The sequence below is a fragment of the Mesitornis unicolor genome, unplaced genomic scaffold (assembly GCF_000695765.1).
Source record: "Mesitornis unicolor isolate BGI_N332 unplaced genomic scaffold, ASM69576v1 scaffold21693, whole genome shotgun sequence".
Taxonomy (NCBI): Eukaryota; Metazoa; Chordata; class Aves; order Mesitornithiformes; family Mesitornithidae; genus Mesitornis; species Mesitornis unicolor.
Window position 1 is genome coordinate 19,918 of NW_010175688.1, and position 26,111 is coordinate 46,028.

At 40.8% G+C, this 26,111-nt stretch overlaps 1 protein-coding gene across 1 annotated transcript; it reads right to left on the reverse strand.

Annotated features, from left to right (window-relative positions):
- Positions 1 to 2,438: 2,438 nt before the first annotated feature.
- Positions 2,439 to 12,737, reverse strand: CD28 (CD28 molecule). Its single transcript, XM_010181498.1, has 4 exons — positions 12,624 to 12,737; positions 6,020 to 6,373; positions 5,642 to 5,760; positions 2,439 to 2,694 (listed from the first exon to the last, which is right to left on the reverse strand). Exons 1-4 carry the CDS (start codon positions 12,676 to 12,678, stop codon positions 2,554 to 2,556), a joined length of 669 nt encoding a protein of 222 aa, XP_010179800.1. The 5' UTR covers positions 12,679 to 12,737; the 3' UTR covers positions 2,439 to 2,553.
- Positions 12,738 to 26,111: the final 13,374 nt, after the last annotated feature.

A 26,111-nucleotide genomic window follows, 5' to 3' on the forward strand; every position in this document is an offset into this window, starting at 1 on the left:
AAATCAAATTATACCAACATTTGCTTTAGAAAGTAATACTTTCCTATTGACTAGCCTCAGGCCCAATGCATTTATTCAGGATTTAATTTACTGTATCTATTTAATAATTTTAAAAGAAGATTGAAAAAATTATAATAAAACTCTAAGGAATATAGATACAATGAAATAGGTACATCTGTGTCTAAAAATATATATGTAGTTTAAACAAAAAGCATTTGCCGTTTTATGCCTTTGATACACATTTGCCGTCTCACCTTACATTTACACTAGAAGGTGTGATTTTTCACAACACACTGTAATCAGAGCACTTGTTAATGTTATGTTATAAAATGGCAACACTGGTAGATGCCATGGAGCGTGGCGAGACAGTGCCGCGCCCTGGCAGAGGGCTGCACCCAGCCTGCTGCTCTCTGCCAAGAGGCGCTGGATGCTCCTGGCACAGGATCATCCACATCTCTTGTCCAAGTGAGGAGGGAGGTGGCAAGGCGCTAGCATCCCCCAAGTCAATGCCAGCAAGGAGCGCCAAGCTGAGACCATGCAGGGTCTGCCATGGGTCCTGCCTGGCTCCCTCCTCTTCACTCCCTGCATGTGCTCCTTGCTGACTTGGCTGCAGTACAAAGGCACAGTAAGGGGCTTTTCAGGAGAGAGAGTGAACAGTGTATGTGGAAAAATGTCAGCCTTCAGGGGTTTGTGCATGTGGTGAGGGGAAAGGAGAAGAAATAAATAAAAATGCTTTGTTTTGAAGTTCTTCAACCCAATCATAAGCTTACTTAGTTTGCTGAACTGACCCAGAGCAAATCCCTCAGGGCCTGCTGGGTCCAAGAACATGGTCCAGTCCAAATGCACAGGACTGCCTCATTGGCAGTGGGCGCTCAGGCCTCTGTGCCCGGCTGGGGGGACAGCAGGCACCTTGTCGCTGCCCAGAGGTGGCACAACACCCTCCAGGAACATGGTTCATGGTGATATGACTCAGAATGAATTGTGTGGGGCCCAGTCAGCAAACTCAAATAACACTTCCAATTTGGAAATGCCAAAGTTGTTTTCTTGGGCTAAGATGTCAAAGCAGATTGTTGGCAGACTTCCACATTTCTGCTTTATCACGTCCCCTCAAAGAAAGAATCTTCTTGTCCCAATTTGGCGGAAAGTAAATGTTGTACAATCCTAATTTTATTTCAAGGTGGGAATATGAATTTATTTTTCATTTAACTGTTTATTCAGTAGTCCCTATAAAATAAACTTCATCTCCTCAGTATGAAAATGGATTTTATAGCAAGACAACCCCAATTACAGTTTAGGATGTCTTCTTAATGTAAACATGAAGGAATGAAGCAGGTTTTGCTGAAGACTTTGTCCTACTCCAGCATGGAGCATTCCTGGAGAACATCTTTAAATACAAGGTAACCTCCAATCTACACAAAGTTCCTCGAAATGCCCAGAGCAGTCCCTGCAAGCAGCCTAACACTTGCAGGTCAAATTCATAATGGTGGGAATGAAGGACCCTCTCACACTCCCCAAATTGGGTACTTACAGGAAAAAAATGCAAGTGATCTTTAGTTGCTCATAACTGGATCCAGATTTTCAAAAGAGCTCTGGTACAAGCTAGGTGCTAGAACACGTGCATGAATTTTCAGGAAGACTCAGTAGAATGCCTTTTGGATAGGAAAAAACATTCAAAAATGAAAGTAAAGCTCTTCTCAAAATCTGACCTCTGTCTTCTAATGCTTCCCATCTGATTTTGTGTTCCCCTCTCTGTAGGAGTCAAATGGAACAGAAATAGGTTTCTTCATGACAACTATAGATCCTTATTCCGCTCCTGCTTGTCTTGATTTTGTCTTCAGATTGATTAAATTCTCACTCTTTGGAGTTGATTGGTCATGACTTCAAATGGCCTTATGACCATTTACAAAGTGTCCAACCTAAGGACTCAAATGTTGAAGGTTTAGTAGTTTTTTATCAGCTTGATTTGTCCTGGTGGCCCATTTGTGCCATAGCCTAGCAGCTTGGATGCTTCTGGTTGACTTTTCTCTTTCTTTCAAGCATGTGTTTTGAACTTCAAACTGTGCCCTGGTCTTGCTGAAGAATTTTTTTTTTTTCATTTTTCTATATTTAACAGCAACAAAGGATTCTAAGGATTAGACATTAGGAAAGGAAATTAAGGGTTAAATCTAAAGCAGCAGTTCTTGGGAAAGTTCAGAAGTTCTGATTCTCCCAACAGCTGAGCAAAATGACACGTGTTAGGAGAACATCAGTTCTGAGGTCTGATGCCGTCTTTCTGTCTTACCCACTGACAACCCTTAACACAAGTTATATCTCATTTTCAGCTGCCATGGAGCACAATCCTTTTTTACTCTCCCCCCCCCCATCCTTTTTAATGTTTGCTTGCTTGTTTGTTTTTTCTTTCAATATAATATCAAAATTTAGCCAATACTTGCTATGATATCCATGCTCAATAACGATGAACATAATGAGAAAATAAGAGGCTGTCCTTCCATGTCCAAGAGCGAGTGGCTGCCTAGGAGCACACCAGGCTACAGGTGGGTCAGCTGATGGGTATCACGGCTGCCAGGACCGATATGCAGTGTAATCTCGTGTTGGCGCATAGGATGGGTAACCCTTGTTCTTCTGGTATGGTGGATGCCGGGGAGTCATGTTCATGTAGTCACTCTGATGGAACTTATTCTTTTTAGATTTTTGCTGTGGGAAAAGGGGGAAGAGAAGCGTGAAAACTTTTCTGCAATTCATCTGCCCAGCCTGGGGCAAACATTCAAAAGAGGAGAAGAAGAAAGGGAACAGGTATCCTTTGAGAAGAGGGATTTTGACTATTAATAAGACCTGAGAAAAGTTAATAATGGATTTGATTAATTTTTCCTTCTTTGAATTAAGAAATTATCTCACCCAACTCTCATATTAACTGCTGACAGTTCTGGCCCTAGGCCCTGTTCAGAGAAGCAGGCACATTTGTAAGGCAGCCTTAGGTTTAAATACATTTACAGAAGAATTAGAACATATGTTCTCATCAAATAATCTATGGAATTTGCCCAACTTGAATGTAATTCTCCAACGTATCTTCTGAGAGATTTACAGTGTTAGTTCTTCAGGTAAAGGTATGCTGCAAACGAAGGATACAAACTGATGCCTCTCACCATCAGTTCTCAGCTGTGGAATGACTCAGCAGAAGCAACATAGTCTGAGCAGTGAAGGCTGTCTTCATTTATTGGGAGAAAAAAGAAGTTAGTTTGTCTCAAACAGAATAAGAGCAGGAAAAATCCACCCAGGCTATGTGTTTCATGGTTTGCCTATCATTTACAGCAGGAGCATATAATGTATATGTTGTTTTGAACCTTCCTTCAAGGGGCAAAAAAATCAGATCTGATTTTAGTCTTTTATCTCTCCCAATATGGGCCTCAAAAAAAATCTCACTTCCACTGTTGAATTCCTGCTTTATAGTGCCCCTGGGAGACAAGGGAGGCATTGCCTCTTTTAGATATAAGAATAGCAGAAGACAGGTGAAATAATTTGCCTATAATCACAGAGGAAATTTGTGGCTACAGCAGCATTTGAACCTCTGACTGCTGCAAGCTGTGCACAAGGTTGGTGGTTTAGTGTAGCTTAAGGTTTTATTGATCAGGGGCTGGGTGAAGTGCTGCCATGCTTTTTCCTTAATACTGATCATACCTTCTTTTACAATTTCCATTTTACTAAAATGTCTTTCCTATGTATATAAATATTTGCATATGCTGCAATATACTTATGATGCTGTGTAATTGGAGGAGGTTTGAATTAGAAAATCTGATAGCTAAATTATACTGTACATGTAAAGTGGGGCAGTTACAGTGAAACATTTTAAGCTTTTTTATATTAATGTTATAGATATATGCAGGGTGTTGAATGTAAGTTACATACCGCTTAAGCGATGCAATGCAGTTGATCCATGTAAATCATTAGATACAAAAGCTTTATGTTTTTGTGTTCATCTCTATAATATAGGATTTTTAATTCACCTAAGAGCTAATTTTGCATGGGAGAAAGACATTTTGCTAGCATGACTGAATGCTGGACTGTTGCAGGGTCAAAGACTGCTACTTTTGGGTAGGAAGCAGTTTTCCTCAAGGGAAGGCAGAACTGTATGAAAACAGACAAATCTTTAGCTGCTTTCAGGAACTCAAGTGAAACAGGCTTACCATGGCTGTCAAATATCATATTTTTGGATCTTTTTTTTACAGTTTACAATGTCTTCTAGGCAGTTGTATTTACATTCAGCAACACTCTAAATACATCCACACTCAGAGGACATATTATCAGGAGAATACCACTGGCAGTGATAGCAGCAGGTAAAAACTGATGCAGCAAACAGCATACATCGCAATGCAGCCTTGTCACTCTTGCTGAGGGCAGACATGTTAGTAGCCAAGTAAATGCATAGCCATTAGGTACCAAATGAATATAGCAGAGAAAAAATGGTTCGGATTGTAAATGATGGATTTAAAGCTATATATCTCAACAGGGCACAGCCACTGTAGCATAGCACTGTAACACCAGCAGCTGTTTGCTGTAATCCTCTCAGCTCTCCTAGGAGCCAGCCTCTACAATAAGGCACAAAGACAGACCACTTAGCCTGCCTTTGTGTTTTCCTATGGCAGTGCCCCATTTGATTGTTTTCCATTAGAAATAACCATATGTTGAGCAAGTGTGGTTTTGTGAAACAACAGATCTCACACTTTAGCTAGCAATGAGAGTAGTTTTCTGTATACATGCAACATGTAAGCTGTCAGAGACTCAGGGCCCTTTATACAGGCTACCTCATAATGTGTTGAAAATTGCTATTTAATGAGAATGATACAGGGAAAAGGCAGAGTGCAAGGAACAGAGCTCTCTGCAGTCATTGTTCACATCTTTCCCATGTGGAGTAAGTAGTGTAGATCAGCTCTGGGAGATCATGATCCTAAGACTTGTTAAGGAAGATGTCCTTCTGCTGCCTCTGTATCACAGCTCAGTCTTTCTTTACTCCAAGAAAGTAGTCTTTCTTTACTGGGCCAGCCAACTCTCCAGAGAGATTAGAAGGTGAAAATAATGAGCCATAAGACTGTCTCAGCTTTCTTAGTGTTACTATACAGAGGCAGACGAGGAACTACTGACATCCCGGTGTTCCTATTCCATTGCAGTCAAGCTGCCAGAAATAGTGAGTACTTGAGGGAATTGCTGGATAGGCACAAGACATTGGTGCAGATGGTCTCAGGCCAACTGAGGGTTTCCTAAAGATTATTTTACTGTGGGTGAGCTCCTTCTGTCAGCAGTCTCAAAAGGTTCTGACAGGAATGCTTGTAGTACTAGATTTCCCTGACAGTGACAATTGTCAGAGCTACAGACAGTGTCCCAGTGTTGCAGGGTACTGCCAACACTATGGCATTGCTGTTTGCTTTAAGACTCTACTGCAGGGACCTGACTGCACACCTGGAGAGCACTTGGTGTTTCAGTTCTTTTGGGCCATAACATGGGTGTGCAAATATAGCTGGGGTGAAGAAGCATTGTAATCCTGAAGTGAAGAGTATCAGTGAGTTTGTGGTAAAGATGGCAAGTCTAGCCTGAGAAATTAACTAGGGACAAAGAGCATATAGAGCAAAGGAAAAATGTGGTTACTTACCCAGTAGTTAATAAAAACTGCCGTTATTAGCATACTGTAGAAAGCAAGAACTCCAGTCACTGCCACCATAATCCACAAAGAAATTGCAGACTGAGGCTCTTGTATTTGGATGGGTGTCTCTTTAAGGAAAAGAACAAAGAAAACTTTAGGTACGTGAAAGCAAAAACTTCAGTCTCTGCTTATTTAGTCCTTGCTCCAATGCATCATTTGTATTAATCATCATTTTCAGATGTCTTCTTCAGAATATCAGGAACAGGAATGTAGTTTTACCAGGCAACCCAATTTTTTTTTTTCCCTGAAGGAAGCGAACTGCCTTAAACCCTTACGTAGGGAATGTGTACAGGGAGGGTACTGGCATATGGAGATTTCCCAGCTTACCTTGCACATGTATGACAGTCCCATTGCTCTTCTCGTTGTAGACATATGGGGGTGGATACATGGCCTCGATTTTGCAGAAGTAGATGTCAGTTTGGTTGGCACTCATATTCCAAAGATTGAAGATTACTTTGTCTTTGTCATGAGTCCCCTGGCAGCTGAATTCTTTATTTGAATTACTGCTAATTTTGGTTGTGTTCCATGAAATAAAGCAAACTTCAACTGCACTGTCTGTCCCCTTGTGCAGCGAAGCTCGAAATTCCTTCCCCGTTCCATTGTATGTGTAGTTGCAGACTAGAGTTGCAGTTTTGTTAGCTACGATGAGCAAAGGATGCTGAGCCACTAAAATCTTGTTTTCTGAAAGGGAGGGGAGAAAGTGAGGTAAACACTTGTTTATAAAATACAGTGTGAGACTTCAGAACCACTCATCTGCCCATGTAACTCTTCTCTACATCTCCTCTCCCCTGCTGACACTCCCTGCTAGGGAATAACTAACCACCGAGCTGCAGAAGCAGTTTCTCACAGAAGCTCTTGCTGCAGCAGTCCCCCTCTGTATAAATAATTACATAGTCACTAGGGGAGACTGTGAGGTCAAGAGTGTTTTTCTTCAGAGTCAGAACACTAGTACAGAATGTGGCCCATGTGATTAAGATTTAATGTCAGGGCTCAGAAGGCTACTCTCCGTGTGTATATATACAAGGCCACCTTAGTCTACCCTTTCCTTCGCAAGCAGATTCCCAAGGGACATTATGGAGTGAAAATACTGTGAATTAAATGCTTAATTTAGCAATCAGATAAGAGAATATTAGTTATACATTTGCTTTTTAATCCAAGGACAGACTTGAAGATTTCACAGGTGGAATGCACTGAACCATTTCAAGGGTTTGGACCTTGGCAATGAACACTAAAAGCATGAACTGCTATCATTTTTACATAAAGTGAGTAATTTCTGTAGCTAACAGCTGTAGTAGGTTCTTAAACTCTCTAAGGACACACGAGCTGACCAGTTTGACACTGCATTGGCACTTAGCAATTGAATGGCCTGCAAAAAAACATGTCACATGGAGGTATAATTCAATTTGAATTGACCGGACTGATACATAAGCAGGGAATGTTTTCTGACATGTAGACCTCTGTGCTACCGTCTGCCAAACAATGAAACACTGCAAGGACTATGCAGAAAGACAAATTCTTCCAAGAAAAATCATCCTGTATAAATGAGGCCCTACTTTTCAATTGCTGACCTGTAAGTAAAAGGAAGGGAATTTTGGCTTTTAACTTGTGAGAATTAAGGACAGCCCTTTCGTGTGTGCATACGACTGCATAAGTCTTCATGCACACTCAACTCAAAGGCTCTTAGTAGCCTTTTATAGATCCCTGAGAATTGCCGTGGTTGCAAGAATGACAAATGTATCTCTTGTCCTCAAAATCTGCTGCAAAACCTGTATCCTTTCTACTTAATCCATGTGAAAAGACTTTAAAAAGCCTAGTAAGGGAAATGGAGTGGGAAGGAGGCCAGATCCAGAATGCCCAGAAAACAAGTATTTCACCATGTGTAACAATATTTCGGACCAAATGGCCACATTCACTGTGTTCACACCTGCAGGAGAAGATGGAATGCCCCTACCTCATGAGTAGGATACTACTGTGGGATGAACATGATCCAGGGAGTAAAGTAAACACAAAGAGATGCATGAGATGTCTGGGACTAGTGGCAGGGTGTAAGCGGTAAAAACAATCCACAGCTAGGAGGTTCTCCAGTTATCAGCCCAACCCATGAAACTGCTGATGTTGTTCATTTTCTCACTGAAAGTCTTGTTTACCAGCCCTTTCTTCTCATGAGAGCAGGAAGACATGAGACAGGGAATGTTCTCCTGCCCCCATCTTTAGCAAAAAAGGAATGTAGTTCATCCTCCTTGCGTCTCTTTGTTCATAGTTAGCATGGGGGGTCGAGCAGAGCTGAAAGCCCATGTTTGCAGGGAACTAAACAACTGTGAAACATTTTTGATGGAGGATGAGCATTTCCAGGCTTTCCAGCAGAAAGAGACACGCATCTTGGAGCGGCAGATTAATGACAGACAAGGCAGGTTTCTACTTGAGGTGCTGCCTGTGGTGAATTTTCATCAAAATGAAGACATTTCAGCAAAACATTTCAGTTTCATCAAATCAGCATTTTCCAACAAAAGCTCTTGCATAGGCTTATAAGGCATTCTAGTATGGGGTGAGGTTTGAATTCTGCCCCTTTAGACAAGGTCTTTGATTGGAGTTTCTTTGGACAGAAAATTGATCTTTGGCCAAAGTGGCAAGTCTGTGGTAGAATTGTTCTATCTTTAGCCCAGCAGAATTCTATGCATCTCACTTGAGACAGCATTGTTCTTCCGATTTGCACTGCAGTAGCGCACACCGCTACAACCCTGATTGTCACAGGGACTGAATGCAGCTTCAGAAGAGACCTTTTCTGTCTCAGAGTTTGCAACCAAAATAAGTTATCTGGAACAGACACTTGCAGAAGAAGCATTACACTTCAGAAAAGTGCTTGCCTGTTTTTCACTGCAAGTACTTATAGAAAACTAATGGATGTTTATTGCTAAGCCTGATCAGATTTCTCCCTATGGACAGGGGAAACACAAAGAACACTGAAAACCTCGTTACCTTCAAATGTCATTTAGACTCATCTGCAAACCCCAAAGACTTACTTCCACCTTTTGTTGTTGTTAGCTAATCTGGATTCCTGATGTTTAGTACATAGCTTCATGCCTTGAGCTTCACTATGTGACTTACAGCTTTGGACTGTTTATGTCCTTGCTGTGATACTGTGCTAATAGGCAACCAGTCTATTCTAATACACCCACCTAAAAAAGTAAGTCCGGTCTGTTTGCCTTGGCATGCAGGCTGGGTGCTGATAACCCAACCCTATGCTGCTGATGTCGGCATGCAGGGTGGCTGAGCAGTGGGAAAAAGTTTATTTGTGGATTATTAAACAAAGACTATTACTACATGATTTAAGCTAAGCACCCAAATCTGTTTTCACAAAGTGGCTCTACAAGTTCAAATGTAAATTGAGTGAGGGAGAGCTTTTAGTTTTCATTTGTAGGGACTAATTAGCTCCATGTGAACTGGTTGGGCTGCAGTGCCAGCAGGGACAAGGCAGGCTTTCCCCCACAGGCATGTTAGACAGGCCCTGCTGTCATCCTCCTCCAGGCTTGGATATTTTTTTTTTTTTTACTTTAAGAAAGTCAATCATGCCAAAATGTGTATTAAGTTTTATGGGGAAAACAGAGTAAGACCAAACATCCCTTAATTCACTTGTGATCTGAATATGATTTTATTATATTCTTAGTAGGACCTGGACCATTCTGAGCAAACATGGGCTGAGGCTGCTTTTGCCTTCACAGAGGCAGTTTTTCTTGTAAGTGTTGCTTTGGGTTTGTTAAAATGGTGAAACTCTGAAACATTTAGTATGTGTTTCCATTACTGTATGACTTCCCCTAAATAGGGTTATGATTGCCATTTCCAGAGTTGTGTTCAGTCATGCTGCATAGTAATAAATATCTATATCTTGGCCTTACCCAGACAAGAAAAGGGCAGTTATGAAAAATCATTTTCTACAGTTTCAAAAAGCTGTGAAGTCTGAAAATGTAAAATCATTTAAGTCAGTGTGCAGGGGTTGCAAGTTTTCTCAGGATCTTAGGATTTATATGCAATGCTGTGTAAGATCTCTAAATTTTTTTTAAGCTTTTTTATACCTTATTTGTCATGCTAGACATTTGTTATAATCACATGTGAGGGTTCTTCGCGTCATGAAAAAAAATGCCATTCATATATAGCTCTAAAACACTGACTCTCTAATCGTGGACCCCTGATGCAAGCAAAATCTCATTAAAGTATTTTTCTTTCTTTCTTATTTGCCAAGAAAGTGAAACAGAGGTGACAAAGTATGGAAAATAACTATTTTGAGGGTTTTTTTCCTAGCACTTTCCATGAATCATCATCAGCTATTGGAAAAAAAATATTCTGCTAAAAATATTTTGTACTCTCTTTTTTTCCATGCCAGCTGACTTCAAGGAGCTATTTGCCAAAGCAAGGATTCTGGTATAAATTGAGATTTCTATAAGCACAGTAAAGATATTGCCCACTGTAGACCCCAGGGGGATGGGGCAAAATCTGAAAGGAGTTTATTTAATCCAGAAACAGAAAGACACACAGCTATGTTATAAACAAAGCTATTCTGTTTTTGCTGCTGGTGATCTGTTTTTCAATTACCTCTACTCTTCTTTCCCAGATACAAGGGTCTTTCTCTTTTACTTTGGTTTTACGTCACCCTGCTGTGTGTATAATGTGCAGCTGGAGAGACCTGCCCCTTCTAGCCATTGCAGACTTGCTTTCTGCTAATCTTTCCTACTCTGGGGCGAGTACTGCAGGAAGCATAGCACTATATAAAGCCCAGGTGACACTCTTGCTTTAATCAAATGCACAGGGAGTTTTTTGTGTCAGTTTGTGTTTTTTTAAAAGAAGATTTTGTTGATGTCATCCCAATCTCAGCTAACCTTGCCTCATACATCTTCTGCATTCTGGTAACCTTAGTGGGTTAGAGGTTGATTTTAACACCCAGAGACCATAAGCCAGAAGGTTATGCACGTAGTAAAAAGATGAGATCATTTGTGGTATGCTGCAGCGGGAACCTGTTTATATTATTTATTTCACAAAATACATGGGACAGGCAGCTTGATCTAGCTGCCTCTCAGACAAATCACAGCAAGGTCATTATTTAGCCAACAAAAAGGGAGGCAGGACAAACTTTGTATATGTTAGGGTTTCTGCAAAAAAGGAAAGTAACAAACCAATCTTTTAAGTCCCTTTCCATGATTCAAACTCAACCTGCAGCACTCACTGGTACAGTCCAGCAACAGCAGAATGGGACAAATTCTGTTGTCTTCCTCAAAACAAGATACCTGAGGCCTATAAAACAGTGGCTTGAGGAAGACCTGCAGGGTTTTGACATGCCTTAATGTTTTCCATGTACTAAGGATCAATCATCTCAATTGAAATGAAGAGAAGAGGTGGAAAAAAGATATGGGATAAAGATGAGAGCCCTGAGAAGCAAGTGACCTCATGTACTTCTCTTTAAGCAGTTGAACAGCCTCAATGAAGCTATTGGAAAAACTCAAGGTCTTCATGCAAAGCAAGTTTATAAATTCTACAGAGTCATGGCAAAACCCTTGTGTCTGATAACTACACACTATATTTTGTTGCAACTCAAAAGAGATGCTTAAAAGCTGTTTGCACCTCATGGAAATGTTTTAAAAACTGTTAACCCACTGCTGATACGTGTCCCCTCCTGGAATCAGTGTCTTCTCTGACAACCCAGGGGCCTGCTGTGGAAATAATTACGATATTGCAAACTCAGAATTCTAAACATGGGAAAAGGATAGGGAAGAAAAAGCCTATGCTCTCTTAAAGAAATGCAGATCACGGTGTCGTGCAAATTACAATGTCTTCACTGAGGAAAAGACTTACAGAAAAACAAACCAGGAATTAGGAAAAAAAAAGATTAAATTCATATAGATTGTATCTCTCGTATTAGAAAAAGCAACTCTTTAAAGGTGTTCTATATTTTAAAAGTTTTGTACTGGAAAACAGTTTTTTGTTCCTATCTCTAACTTCTGTGTAAAATGCAAAACATTGGTATTTGGAGAAGACCCAGTAACAACAGTTCACAGGCCAGTGGTTTGAAAAATTGTCTGTCTCAAGATTATCCTAGCAAAAGCCATCATCCCTTGCCTTGCTTTGCATTTTGATGTACCCCTTGGAAAGACATGTTGACTCTGAATGTACGAACACTGTATCAGCAAGACAACATGAAGACAAAATACCCTCAGCCACAACAACTTAGTGAATCTTCAGAAAGATTCACTAAGACTCAGGATTTCAAAATCACAAATAGACATTTTTTGTTGTTAAAGATCTTTTCAGAAAGAAGCTAGATATCTAGTAGGTATCAATAAACTACTAAACAATGCAAAACTCAGAAACTTGGCAATTCCCATCCTCTCGTCTTTGAGCTCAGTAAGCAAATCTGCTTTTGGTCCTTTTATTTTCTAGTTCTGTGAGGATGTGGGAGGATTCAGCTCTGCAGCCCATCACATGAAGCTGTGCCATGGTGGGACATGGAGCATTGCACAGGAGACTTGGGGGTGATGGAGAGGCTGCCCCAAGAGAGACACTGGCACCAGGACTGCTCAGCCTCCCTGCCCCCCAGGAGAAGGCACTGGTGAGCAAAATTTGCAAAACCTGTGGGGAAGGTGAAATAACCCCCCCTCTATGTATGCATGCAATTTCCAAATGCATCTAAATAGAAGTCAAAATTAAAAGAAAGCTCTTGGGTCTTATCATGGAGGGATACTCATGGCAGGAAAAAAAATCAGCCTCTTAGTTATATCAAGTCGATACATGTGCATTCTTAGTAGCATGCTCTGTCTCTTCTCTTTTGTCCAAACACAAAGTAATCTGTGCAAAATTAATGCAAAGCTAAACTAGACCTTCTCCTCCCTGATGATCAAAGTGAGGAAAAATAGTGGAAAGGATTGAGATGGGTGGGGGTTGTTACCTGTTACATCAGCAGTGGGGATGAAGCAGAGCACCACGAGGATCCCCAGGAGCATGGTGCTAATGGTGGGCCCAATGCCTTGTCCCCACCCCCTCTGAACGCTGCCACGTCTCCCAGGGCCCCGCGCCACCAGCCTTCCTTCCCCGTCGGGCCAGGCTGCACCCCTGGTTCTTCACACAACTTCTCTCCTCCTCCTGCCGCAGCACATGATACACAGCCAAGTGAAACCACTGCAATGGCAATGCTTGAACAGGAAGTTAAATTGTTTGATGACTTTAGCCTTAGGAAGTTGCCTCTGCAAAGCTCAGTAACACCTAAAATGTAGTGGAGGCCCACCTTTCAAAATAGGGACTCTCATCCCTGTATTGCAAGATGCGTGCTTGTGTTTGGGGCTCTGCAGGGTTGCTCCTATCAGGGAGAAATGGACTTCTCTAGAGGTGCAAAGCTGTGTCTTTACCAAGAGTACATACAGAAATCTGCTGTTCCCACCATCGTGGTAGAAGCAAACAGCAGTTTCCAAGCTCCTGGTGGCCAAACCTGTCCCCTCAGAGAGTTGTGTGCTCAGGAAGCTCCATGCCTCCTCACTCCTAGGAGCAGAAACCTTTCTCTCCTGGCCTGCCAGCTTGCTTCTGCCTGCCTTTCCAGCCACTGGGAATGCTGACATATTTTGTCAATTTTGTCAGTAGATGATCTAGGTTTGTTCATTTTTCCGCATCTGCTCGCTGCCTAAATGCAGACCAAAAAGTGCAAGGAGTAGTGACCTGGTATACCTTCTGTTTTTGAAAAGAACTCCGAGTTATAAATGAGTACAGCTGTAATCCAGTTAACAACTAAATAAAGGCAGCTTGCAGCAAGCACACTTCTCAATCAGTGCTTTCACTAGATTCTTTTTATTTAAAGGTTTTCTCTTCGACTCATCTGATAAATGCTCACTCTTTTTTGCTCTGCAAGCTCAATGTCACCTCTATCCTTGAAACTGCAGGACTGTGAGAGCCAGTTAATGGCATTTATAACTGTGAGAAACTCTGGTTATTAACTACTTACTTTTGTTCACCAATGTAGAAACATTGAACTGTATCAATGCCTGTCATTATCTGTGATTTATCTGAGAGGTGTCTCGCAGGAAGACCCTCAAGAAGACTGGGCTGTTGTAGAAAAGGATGAAGAGCCATGAGCTGTTCTTCCTTTTCCCTTAGTATCTGAGGTTTTTAGGCTATGTTTCATCAGAAATTACATATGCAGTTTGAGAGCAGCTTTAGCTGGTATATCCATTTGCACTGTAGAAATTGTAACAATATTATTTTGTAATCAGTGTAAATTGCCTGCAATATTGAAAGTTTTGGAATTTCCTTGTAGTTAAAAAAGAGGAAAAAAGTCAGATTCTCTCTTTCTTATCCCACTTTTGTGGTTTCTAGATAAATATCCTGAAAACTTTCTTGAATCATATGAGTGTACTTGCAGTTACCAATGAAATAGTCTCAGCTTAACTTGAATTGAGAATCCCCCAACAGAGTTACAAAATTCAGTGTCTTTTTGCTGAACTGCCCTGTCTCAGAGATGAAAACCACTGTTGTCACACCTTCTGGCTCAGGTACCTGAACCTGCATGATGATTATTGAGCCTGCTATGCTCTTCTGCATCCTGGCTGTCAGTTTCTTTCTGTATTTGGGATACTGACTGGAAATGCACAGAGAGTACATTCTCCCTTCATGGCAGAATTAACAGTGTATATTGCAGGGAGAGAGCTACTGCCATTCATTTCACTGGCATATGTTGGCAAAGGGGCACCATTCAGATGGAAACCTGATTGTTGAAACAGTTTCATAGAAAGAGACTCTGCTCTAGAAGTACCACTAGAAAAAACAAGAGGCAACAGTGTGCACTCTATTCAGCGTGGCTATGGGCCCATTTATTCCTTTCCATCCCTTATTGCTCTTCATGTGCCTCTCCCATGGTGAGGACAGGCCAAGGCATTGATTGCAAATAGGGACCGGACTGGCGGGTTAGAGGAGAGGGAAGAGGGGCCACTGAGAAATTACCCATTGTGGCCCTAGAGACCAAGCTGTGATGCACCGTTTCTCTCTGTGCTGATGAACAGTGGTACCAGTATTGCCCTTTCCAGAGCCTCTGGTCCTTCAGTTGTGTTTTTAGTTTTGCCTAATGGTTTCCTCTTTGATCCTTGGAGTAAGGAAAATTAGCTCTTGGCTCATCTCACTTCTTTGTTTTCTAGGATTTTAAAAGGGCACAAATCATCATTGTGTTCCCAAGGATATGGCTGCTTTCCTTCTCCAAATTGCAGCTCTTGCTCTAATTTAAACAGTTCATTTCCGATCACTTAGATACTTGACTTTGTCGCTTCACATGTATGATCTTTTTCTGTGACAAAGTTATCATGAGGGTAGGGGAAGAAGGTATTACAGCTTTCAGCAAGCCATCTTGCACTTAGGACAAACCACATAACAGTTAATCTAGGGAAAATAAATGCTGAAAATGTCCCTCAATATGCCCTCACTCTTAATTTTTCATTATTTTCCCACCTATGTGTTTCACCTTCTTTACCCTGACCATTACCCAAGGGTGTTCTGCAGTAGCATTAATTTTGACATCATTCACTACTATTCTTACCCCATTCTCCTTTCAGATTTCAGTCTGTTGAGTCTGTCTGTACACTGGCAGACAGGCTCTGTTTGCTGTCACAGTGGTGGAAATCCAGACTAACAGTATAATTTCAGTGGAGCTAGAGTTGTGAGAGCACTGAAAGAGCTAAAATGGAATTTGGGCATGTTTGGGAAAAGGAAGGTTTCCATCCCATCACAAAATGGCTGAAATTGCAGTCCAAGAGAAGTAGATGAGAGATCTGTAAATGGATTTTCAGGGTACACAAGGATCTAGACTATGGACTTGGGATTTTTACTTATCATAGCATGTAAATAAAATAACAGTGCAGGTATTTGATCGTAGCATGTCATACCTACTGTTACAAAACCAAGTACTGACAGGAGCTATGACCTGAGTTTTAGAGAAATGCTGATGTGATCTGGTGTGGTTTCTCAGCAGATTATCTGGATATCTTTAAGAGTCCCAAGAAATCCTAAGCAGGCTGCCAGTTTGCCTTTATGTTAAAGAATGAGGAAGTAATGACCCACATAACCTGAGCCAAGCATTCAGCCGTTAAAGTCAAGAAAGGGATTCCAAATTTCTTATGGTTAAGCAAGTGGATAGTTTAGAAGCTAATTTTACAATAAATGAAGTCTCTCTTCAGTCACTGGAAGTAGTTGTATAGTTTCATAATTGTTCCCAGCACATACTCCTGTTCTCAGGCAAATAAAAATGTACATGCATACTAGAAGAGTAATTGCAACAATATATTCTCATTCACTTATTACTGAGGACTTCAGCCTAATGGGAGAACAGTAGGTGACTAGAATTCCCATTTAACTCTATAGACTACTAACTTTCAAGTCCCTGGACTATCCTGCAACTCAATACAAAGATTAAATTCAGCAGTTGTCTCAGAGAATTTTCCTTTCTCTTGCCCACCATGAAGGACCTTAACACAGACCTTAAGCAGATTGTCCAGGTAGGCTTTATTCCGCTTGTTCTGCAAGCATCTATGTTGTAAACTGCTAGAGTAAATGCTTTCTTTAATACAACTGCAAATCTGAAAATATCTTTATTCTTCCATTGCGGCTGCAAGTAATGATTTGTTATGAATAGTGCTGTGCATACCTGATACAGACGGAAGATTGATTATTTCACACCCTTATTACAAGGAGAATGTGCTTTATCTAGCTTCTGCAGAGATGCAGAAGTGGGGCAACAGAAAGAGTTTAACAAATAGTCATGTTTTTTCTAACTAGGGACACAATGAATGATCTGTTATTCACTCCCTACTGTGTCCAACAAGCTAACCCTAAGGAGTTATGTTGCATTTTTCATCTGAAGCACTTCATAAAGTTACATGTTGTTATCTTCACTTTACAGATAGAGAATGGAATCACAGGAAGGTGAATAGGCGTACCTGAGCGCGTACCTCATGTTAGTGGCAGAGCTAGAAACCTCTACAAGTAGCCCTGTGCTTTCCAGCTTCCATGGTCTGATTGGCTTTCTGATGGTCTCCGTACTATGTTGTCATTTCCCTTGCACACTCATGAATTTTCACTGTGTTGTGAGGCTTTTCACATGCTTCATTCTGTGAATTCAAATGCCTTCATACCTCAAGTACAACCATGACACTTAGAAGGGAAAATCAATATGCTCCTTCAGAGGGAATTTTAAGTTGGTTTTCTGTACCTTGAAGTGTAACAACTAATGTCTCGCACATAGGAACCTTCCAGGGCTAGAGTTTAATATGACATGTCACAGGAAAGAGAGCTTTCCTTTTCTGAAAGATGAGAAGTTTTTGTTTCCAGCCCTCAAGATAGCCGCCCATAAATGTCTCACCAATATAGGACTCAGTGCTACCATCAAACACATATAAATTTGATAGAGAGCTTGAGGGAAGCCTTCCCTATTTGGGGAAAGAAACATTTCCCTGACAGGCTGATTATTTTTAATGCCAATAACTGGAAGCTGTTCATTAGTGTTTGTTGGGAAAGGGCAGGAGTTCACACACGTGCATTCCTGGCTCTTTTCAAGTTAAAAATCCTGTCCAAGTTTCAAAGTTGTAACCGTTTCTTCTCGCAGTACCTATTCCTGGTTTGGACTGTTAGAACAAGTCTCAAAGGAGGTGGATTAATGGGTAGAGAGAGAATGGCTCAAAGCTGCATGATTAACTCTACCTACCACCTGCCTGTAATATGACATATGGCTGCTGCTTCATTAGAAGTCACATGTTTAGGTAGGAACACCTGAAATAAAGCCCACAGGTGAATACATGTATGCTAAATGTTCTGTGATAAAGGAATTTTCAGATTAAGGTTAGAGGGAGAAAAAATTCTGTTAACTACACTGCCTGCTCCTTGTTTGTCTCAGGTAGAAAAGGTGAGACCCCTACATGTTACCACTGAAGTTACAAAATTGTTCCAGTTTACTCCAGCTGAGGACCTAATGCTTGGGACTGCTAGAGCAAAGAAAGCCTGGAAAAATAATCCTTAGTTCTTCTCGGCGCCTGTTTTAGAGCTGCTGCCAGGCAGCTGGAAGGAGCTGGGCTCATTCTTCCATTTCTGCAGTGAATGGCAGGCCAGTAATCTTCTGTTCTTCCTAAGGAGAGGGGTATGGCAAAGGTTGGAAAACACCACTAAAGCCATGAAGGATATAGTGTCCTGTATATGAGGGAGTTCAGAATGCCTCATTATTTAAGAGGGAGATGATTTCTTTTCCTCTTCTTCATCCTGTTGAAAACAAAAGATATGAAAGGGCACTGCAGGAATACTACAATGAATTTTAAATAAGAGGAAGCATCTTTCAAAGAACTTAAGGTCTAGAAATCTTGAGCAGACAAATTAAGAATTCAGCTTTGTGTGAAAAGACAGCTTCCAGACCTAGCTGTCTACAGCTTGTATAGAGAAGTTACATAGATCCCTAAATATCAATAACAAGATTTCTGTTTGTTAGGGCTGTGTTTTCTTACCTGAGGGCATGGTGGAACATCATAGGTCCTGCAGAGTCTGAGGGTCTGTAGAAGACTACTGAGGAAGGAAACCTCCCTGGGGCTGTGCTGAATGGCAGTTGCATAGAGCAGGAGTCCAGGCCTGGGAGCTACACATCCAATGCGGTCTGCTTGGAGTTGGCTGGTCTGCCAACTGTGCCAGCACTTCCTTTTGGAGAGAAATAATTGGCCAAAATTGCTGCTGCCAAAAGCAGCACGTGAACAGTATAGATAATCAGGAAACCAAAGCCTTAGGGTGAAATAAAAATGACATAAAACTGACAGTGTAGACACTTGAGTCACTTGGCAAATGTTACCTATAGTAAGGGGATGCTGTAGCTGGGGCTTCCAGGGAATTGTCTGAACTGCCTTCATTTGTAAAGAGCAATCTACATAGCCTGTATTTTTGGGTAAGGCCTTAGCTGGGAAAACACTTCCACCTCCACTGGGTTCAAAAAACCAGGACAGCCCAGGCTCAGCTCAGGTTTTAAGGCTGCCGTGATCAGGCCCATTTTTAAAAGCTTTAACTCTTTCACTTCCTCGTTGTTATGTGTTGTGGTTTAGACAGTTGTTCTGTCACCCAATGACTGCTCCCCACACAGGGAAGGAAATGGGGAAAAGGAAAGAAGACCTATGGGTTAAAATAAAAACAGATTTAATAAACTAATAATAAGAAAAAGCATTATTCATAACAGAATTAATATAAAGTACACAGATTTATACACAGCTGATATAGTGGGGGAGTAGGCCTTAGGGGTAGGATGTCAGACAAGACCGTCTTGGGATGTCAGCCATCGAAGATGGAGGACTATCCCCAGCAAACTCCTCAATTTATAGTGAGCATGATGTTTATGATGTGGAATAATTTTCATTGGCCAGCTTGGGGTCAACTGCCCTGAGTTTCTGCTCCCCCCCCCTTCTGGACCTATTTAAGTCAAGACTTTGACAACCACATATCAGTGCTGGCTGAAAAGTAAAACAAAATGTCTTATGACTTTGGTCCCATGAAAACAAGTATCGTAGTCCTTACAGAAATGCAGCTTTCCTGAATAGAAAACTGATTCTATGATTCTATCCCAAGGAAACCAGAGCATTGTGTTACTTTTTGTCTCATCCAAACGCTACATTTTGTAAAGATGGTAGTAGTGCTATCAGCATGGTACATGTACAGTGAAGCACCATCCATTTACAGTTCTTCCCATTTACACAAAGTTGGAAGGAAGCATTACTCATGTTTATGAACAATTGAAACTAGAATGGAGCACTCCATACAATGAGAGCCCCTTTGAGGAAGTGTCGGAGGGGCTGCCCAGCGACCTTGCTCATACAATGGAATATATTCTTTGAGATGACTTCATTCTGAGTAGCCTTCATAGGAAATAATTATTTTGGTAGACAGGAACACACTCTAACTTGTAGGATAAGCATTTCCAAATTACTCCTTTCCCTGAAGACAGTGGCCTCTTTACGCCTAGGCAAATGTAGCTTATGTCCAAATTCAACAGCTTTTTGCCTGAGAAGTGACCTATTCTTAGCCTGTGGTGTTGCCAACACCAGCCCACAGAGTTGTTTTCTGCCAAAATACTATGAGAAACAGGCTTTTCATTGTATTTCTGTAACTTCAAAAAAAGTACTGAGTCATAGCACACTGGAAATGTTTGTGCTGGACTGCATAGGATAACATCATAAATATATGAGAAAGAGTTTTAAATATTTCTACGCGGGAACTAGGGACCAAAATTCCTGGTTCTTAACAGTGAAAAGTGCCTAAAGCAGGAGGAAGCCCTTTTCAAATCACAGTAGGAGGCATCTGCTTACTCATTTGGATATGCATGTGAATTGTTTCAAGTACTTATTAATTTTATAATGGATTTTTTCTTAGAAAATAAATCCTGCTTTTATTCAACATGTCAGCATTCCTTTAAACTATTCCTTTAAACAAGAAGTTGAAAATAACGATTTTGCTGTTTACAAAGACCTTGGTGGGCTCAGAGGATAGGAATCCTTGCTAGTTTAAAGAGAAGGAGAAAAAAATAATATAATAGTTTATTAGGAGTCACATCCACACAAGAAGCAGAAGTGTCCATACTTTATTTCAGAGATGTCCACTCTGTCTACTGGTGCAAGCCATAACAACCATTAGGGAGCCACCTGGGTGCTGAATGTTTAGGTGTCTACCCTAACATATCTTAGAGCTTGGAGCCCACAAGTATTGGTACTCTAGACATGACATTGCATGGGCTTCTCCCTTGTCACATGAACCAACAGGAGCATCCACAGCCTGTTAATGTGAACAGGCATTTTGCTGTCCTTTGGCTGGCATATTGCATGGCTGACCTGCCAACAACTGACTGATAACCAAACACTATGTGCTAGAACTACCTAGGAAACTTGTATCTGAGCCAGTAGGTAACTGCTAGGATTAGAAAGCTAGATATAGGGGCTTCCACTTCACAATGCTGCTGTCTCATATGTATATATGGATTACTTTATAATAAAACCAGAATAACCTCATCTTTTCCTGTACACAAAGTTTGACCCTGAAGAAGTTCTGCTACATCTTGCTTATTGCAGCTGTCTGGATAATCTTTCAGATGATATTAAAATACAATCAAATTTTAATATCTCCCTAAGCTTTGGAAGTTATTAAAAGCAATGTAAAAGCCCTGGTTTTGCTGATTTCAGTACAGTCTGAGAGTTTATAAAATTTAAGTACATTTTTGCAGCCAAGTCTACTAAGGTTTTATGATAAAATCGGACTGCATGATTAAATTTCTGAGCTTTTACTTCTATGCTTCAAAACCATGTAGTTTTCTGAAGTCATTTTTCCTTGGCTTCAGCAGAGCATTTTTGATGACTCTATTAGCCCTATTCTCCCTCTTAAGGTACCTGCACACACTTTTCATTAAGAAATATTTCCACAAGACTCCCAACTGTCCATGTGGCATATCAAAAAGAGAATCATTAATTCAATGTTCCTTTCATAATTGGAAGTAATTTTCAAATGTTTTTGCAAAACTAGTTATTCTATGTAACATTTTGCCTGTTCAGTCAAATTTCCCTTAGTATTAGTCAAATTTCCACAATTAGTTGCATGTGGGTTTTATATTATATGTAGTATTCTTGGAGATTTTCACAGAGCAGCCCTGCAGGACAGAAAAAAATTAGTAAGTAGCAGAGCTTTTGGAACTAGAAGGAAGTGATTCATGACTATTCTCATTATTAGATCTCACTCCTGGTTTCCAGGGGTCATGTTTATTTAAGCTGTTAGTTTAATAATTTATCTGTGAGTCCTAAACAATTTTAAACACAGATTGATTTTAACCTGGGATATCATCATCCAGAGACATTATTATCTGTTCAGTAACTTACATGCTTCCATCATTATTCCCCTATTTTAAAAGTTTTAGTTTCTCTGTCAGAAGTAATGGTATGTGAATTAGGCAACCAGCCATATACCCTTGGGGGTAAGACATACATTGGGTATTTTCAAAGACACTCGTTTGCAAACAGCTCATCAATTGAAAGGTATTTGTATAATCTGCTTGGTGAATATTTACAATTAATCCTACAAACATAGAAGTCAGCATGATGTGATGGTTAAGTCACAAGTAGGATAAAATGGACTAAATTAAACGAATCTCTTATTACCATAAACAATTCATTGAGCTCTGGGTCTGGGAAAATTGCACTGCACTAATAAAGCTAGTAGAAATAGATTCCTCTTTTTCTGAATGTCTAGAGGGAATTAACAGTGTGAGGGCAGTAAGCCTGTATAAAGAAGGTAAATGTCTTTGATTATATCAGGGAAACTATTTGAAATAGCACAGTCTCTAGTAGTATTAGCAGGATGGGAAGGAGAAGGAGTCTTTAGCTCTTTATTTGACCTGTATTGGAGGAAAAGTGCAACCTTCCTTTTCAGTCTTTCCACTTGACTGTTTTGTAAAGAGGTTTAACTGACATCATCACTTTGATATTTCAACATCTGGTCTTGGTTCTTCCTTTCATCCCTGGGGACAGGTTATACTGGTTTTCATTAGTTCATTAGCTTAAAATAGTGTGTTGAACCTAAGCTAATATCTAGAAGCTTGCAAAGGTGTGGAGAGCAAGAGACAGCACAGGAGCACTTGGGTTATTGCTGCAGCCTGGCTGTAAACACTGGCAGGAAGTGAGAAGAGCACAGACCGTACACAAGCCAGGCATGAACAGGCAGTCAAAGGTGGAGTGTATTGTTCAGCTGTCATCAGCTGAAGTGGCAAAGTATTAGTTTAAGACAGCATAGATTTCAAAGCAGAAGGAAACACTCCACAAGAGTCAGGTTGCACTCGTGCTAGGAATGGCTGTTTTGTTATAGTCCCATCCACTGAAGGAGAGCAGTGATCATGGGCTAAGCAGCTGGGAGAAAGCAAATGGTGTGGGGCCCAGGTACTGCAGTTGGGTTTGTGTGAGTTCCAGACAACCCAACTCTTACTCATCTCTTCCAAACAGCACCAGGTTTGGTTAACCTGCACAACAGGGAAACCTCTTCTGTTGCTGAGTAGCATTTGAGCTCACTGCATCTTGCTGAGAATAACATAACTCTCATGGATCTAGGAAGTCATGGGCTATCATATCAAAATCCGTAGCTCCACAGAGTACCCTACATGGCTACTATCTGCCTGCACTGCAGAGTATTCCTTTGTCCATCCTTTCACCTACAGTGAAAGAGCCTGTTTTGACCTGACAGTAAAGTCACTCTGTGTGTATTTCTTTGCCCAAAACCATTCCAGTTTGTCTGAATATGAATATATTCATGTACAAGACACTGTGTGACATTTGCCGCTTTCTAAAAAACATCAGCATTTGAACAGACTGAAATCCCGGCCCCAGAATAATTAACGGGAGTTTTGCCATGGATTTCATTGGTCTAGGATTTCACAGCAGCTCATTATTTGACCTATTGAATTCTGTGAAGCTGGTGAGCCTGGACTGCAGACCGTGTGAGAAGACTGTGTCCCCACATTTTGATTTCTGCTATATTCCATCCTGGTCAGAAATGTTATGAAGTTTTTTTTGCCTTTTTTTTTCCCCCTTGGAATACCTAGCTAATCCCACTTCTAGTTCTGTACAGATGATGAAAGCAAGGCAAGAGGTGTATGTTCTTCAGTTAATGTAAAGCTGCAAATTTTAACTTTAGGTCTACACTCCCTGATGTTTGCAGGTGCTCAGGTTCTGTGTGAGATGTGTAATCTATAGGCTGTGGTATGCTATGTGGTTACATCACATTTTAGGAAGTGATGCTGGAAGGATGTAGATTAACTTGTTGATTTGTTATTTCGCTTGTGGTTGTTCCGTCAGCATAACTATTGTTAAAGTAAGACAGACACGGACTGAATTTTGATGACTTCCAGGCATATCAGCTCACATGTCGTAGGTGTAGGAACCAGCTAAAAGGCTTGAGATCAGTTTCTTATCCAAACGATTCAGAACTTGAAAAATATGCTAAGTTTGGCTCTTGAAACCGTAAGGCCTAAAGCCTTTTAAGTGCACCCTCTCACCACAGAGCACACGCACAAGTCTTCTCCAGTTTGTCATCTAAATTTTCAAAACCATCTTTGCTGTTAGGTAGTAGATGTGTTCAAATGGAATACAATTTCAGAAAGATACAGTTGTGCTACACTGTGAGCAGTTGACAATGGTGATTTATACCTTTAACAGGTTTAGCTAAAAACCTATGGGGACAGTTGTATGTTTCCCAGCAAGACCAAATGTGTCTGGGGGTCACATAATCAGCTGTCTCTTGTAGCATTTGTGAAAACTCTGATGATAAGAGACTGTTTGCTTCTGATGGAGACTAGAAGCACAAGAGACTTCAGTAGCTGGAGATGCTGCCAATTTTTGAAAACTTTCACAAAGCACTTTGTACACCTTGCATCAGATACCACGCACAGATAAGAAAGCTTGAGAGGTGTACGCATTATAATGCAGTCTGGCAGAAAATGTCTTTACAATAGTTCTGAAGAAACAGGAGGCTTAGAGCTCTTCTTGCTGTACTGTTAAAATGCTGACCTTGAGATCAAAATAATAAAAACACAGTTAAAGTCATATTTTCAGAGGAGCGAACTGCTTCCAGCTTCCATGGCCTTCCTTTGGAAACTGAAAGAGAAGGCAGACAGCAAAATAAAGAGTATAGACCTCAAGAAGGCAAATTTTAAAATGTTCATAGATTTGGTTGGGAAGACCCTGCTCTGGACAGGGATGTAAGGGAAAGGCTGCTAAGAAAGAGAAGATAAGTATTAAGAAACTAGAGAAATACTGAAGATAAGTATACAAGCATGACGCTAGCATATAGGATTGAAACACAAAAGCATGAGCACAAAATGTGATAACGTGAGCAAATTCCCTAAAGGGTAACAAGAAACACTTCTGCAGGTACACACTGATTAAAACAAGTCCCAGGGCAATGGCCAATTACTGAACAGAAAGTCCCCTCACACTTTTTTTTTTCTATAGCCATTGCAAAGTGTATAACAGATATGGCACTTGCAAAGCTTTGTGAATCTTTTGTAGGTGAAATCTCTTCGCCTTACTGTAAGATCACAAATGTAGGGAGAACTTTTGCACATAATAGCCTTCCACTTGTGGAACAAATGACCTGGTTTTCCTTGAAATACTTCATATAAAAGGAGGTTTCTTGACTATCTGGTAAAATTAACATACTACACATCACACATAGTTTTGAGCATCATAGCACTTGCTCACTGGCTTGTCAAAGCCATGAAAGTTTTTAGTAAGGACTGCTCTCAGGTTTGGATTCTTTTTTTCCAAGAATAATCTATCCAGGGAAGGAAACCCCGCTAAGATATGCAGTCAGGTTAACTAAGTAATGTATTAATGTTCTCATGAGTTACTGTGATATTCAGCAAGTTATTACATATTTATTATAAATCAAGTGGCAAGTGGCAGACATCAAAAGGGCAAGTTCACTAGCCAAACATTGCTTGTTCACAAACACTCAGGGCTCATGCATCTGGAAATTTCTTTTATGGGGAAAAAGGTTTATTTAAAGATTTCCAGTACTCCTGGGTTTCAGTTCTGTAAAACCCAACAAAACAGCTGTTGTGGTATTTTCACTTATTCCTGCTTGCAGCCTCAGCTGAGACTGGGATGTGTACATAACAGTGCAAGAATGGGAACCCACAGATGCAAGGCATCTGACACTGCTGCATTCAGCCAAGTCACCCAGGAGAGGGGGTTGGCCCATGTCCCAGCCGTCACTGAGATCACTGGCTGTCCCTTCTGAACAGCACTTCTTCCTGGAAAGGGAGGCACTACCTGAAGCAATATATGTCTTATTATAGGTAGTGCTTGTTCAGAAATAAAAGGCCCATCCCAAACCAAGAGGCTGACTTAAACTGTCACAGCACCTGTGACAGGACTCTTTAGGAAGAGAAATAAGAATAGCCTTGGGAAAGTCAGACAACTCCAGCTATTTATGATTTAATGTTCTGGTAGGGTTCACTCTGATCCTTTCTGCCCCCAGTGGTTTCCTAAATGAACTCCTAAATTTTGCCCAGACTGCAAATCGTTACTATCTTCAGCTTACAGCTCTCTGGTCCCTGCTTCTCTTGCAGCTGGTAATATCTTTCAGGAGAACTTGCCCTTCTCCAAGACCACAGGCCTGGAAACCTTCCAAGAGGTTCCATGGGAACATGCCTGTGATTTTTCTGATCACATGGGATACATAAGGCACTGCAGTTGTCATCTGCAATATAATGTGCATCCTGCTCTTCTTTGTGGAATAGAGAGCACTTCTCTCTTTGGCCTTCTCCATTCATCTCTGTTTTCTATTCCCTTCTACCTTTCTGCACAGTACAAGATTCCCTGACATGGGACAACTTTTTTCCAGCCACTCTCTC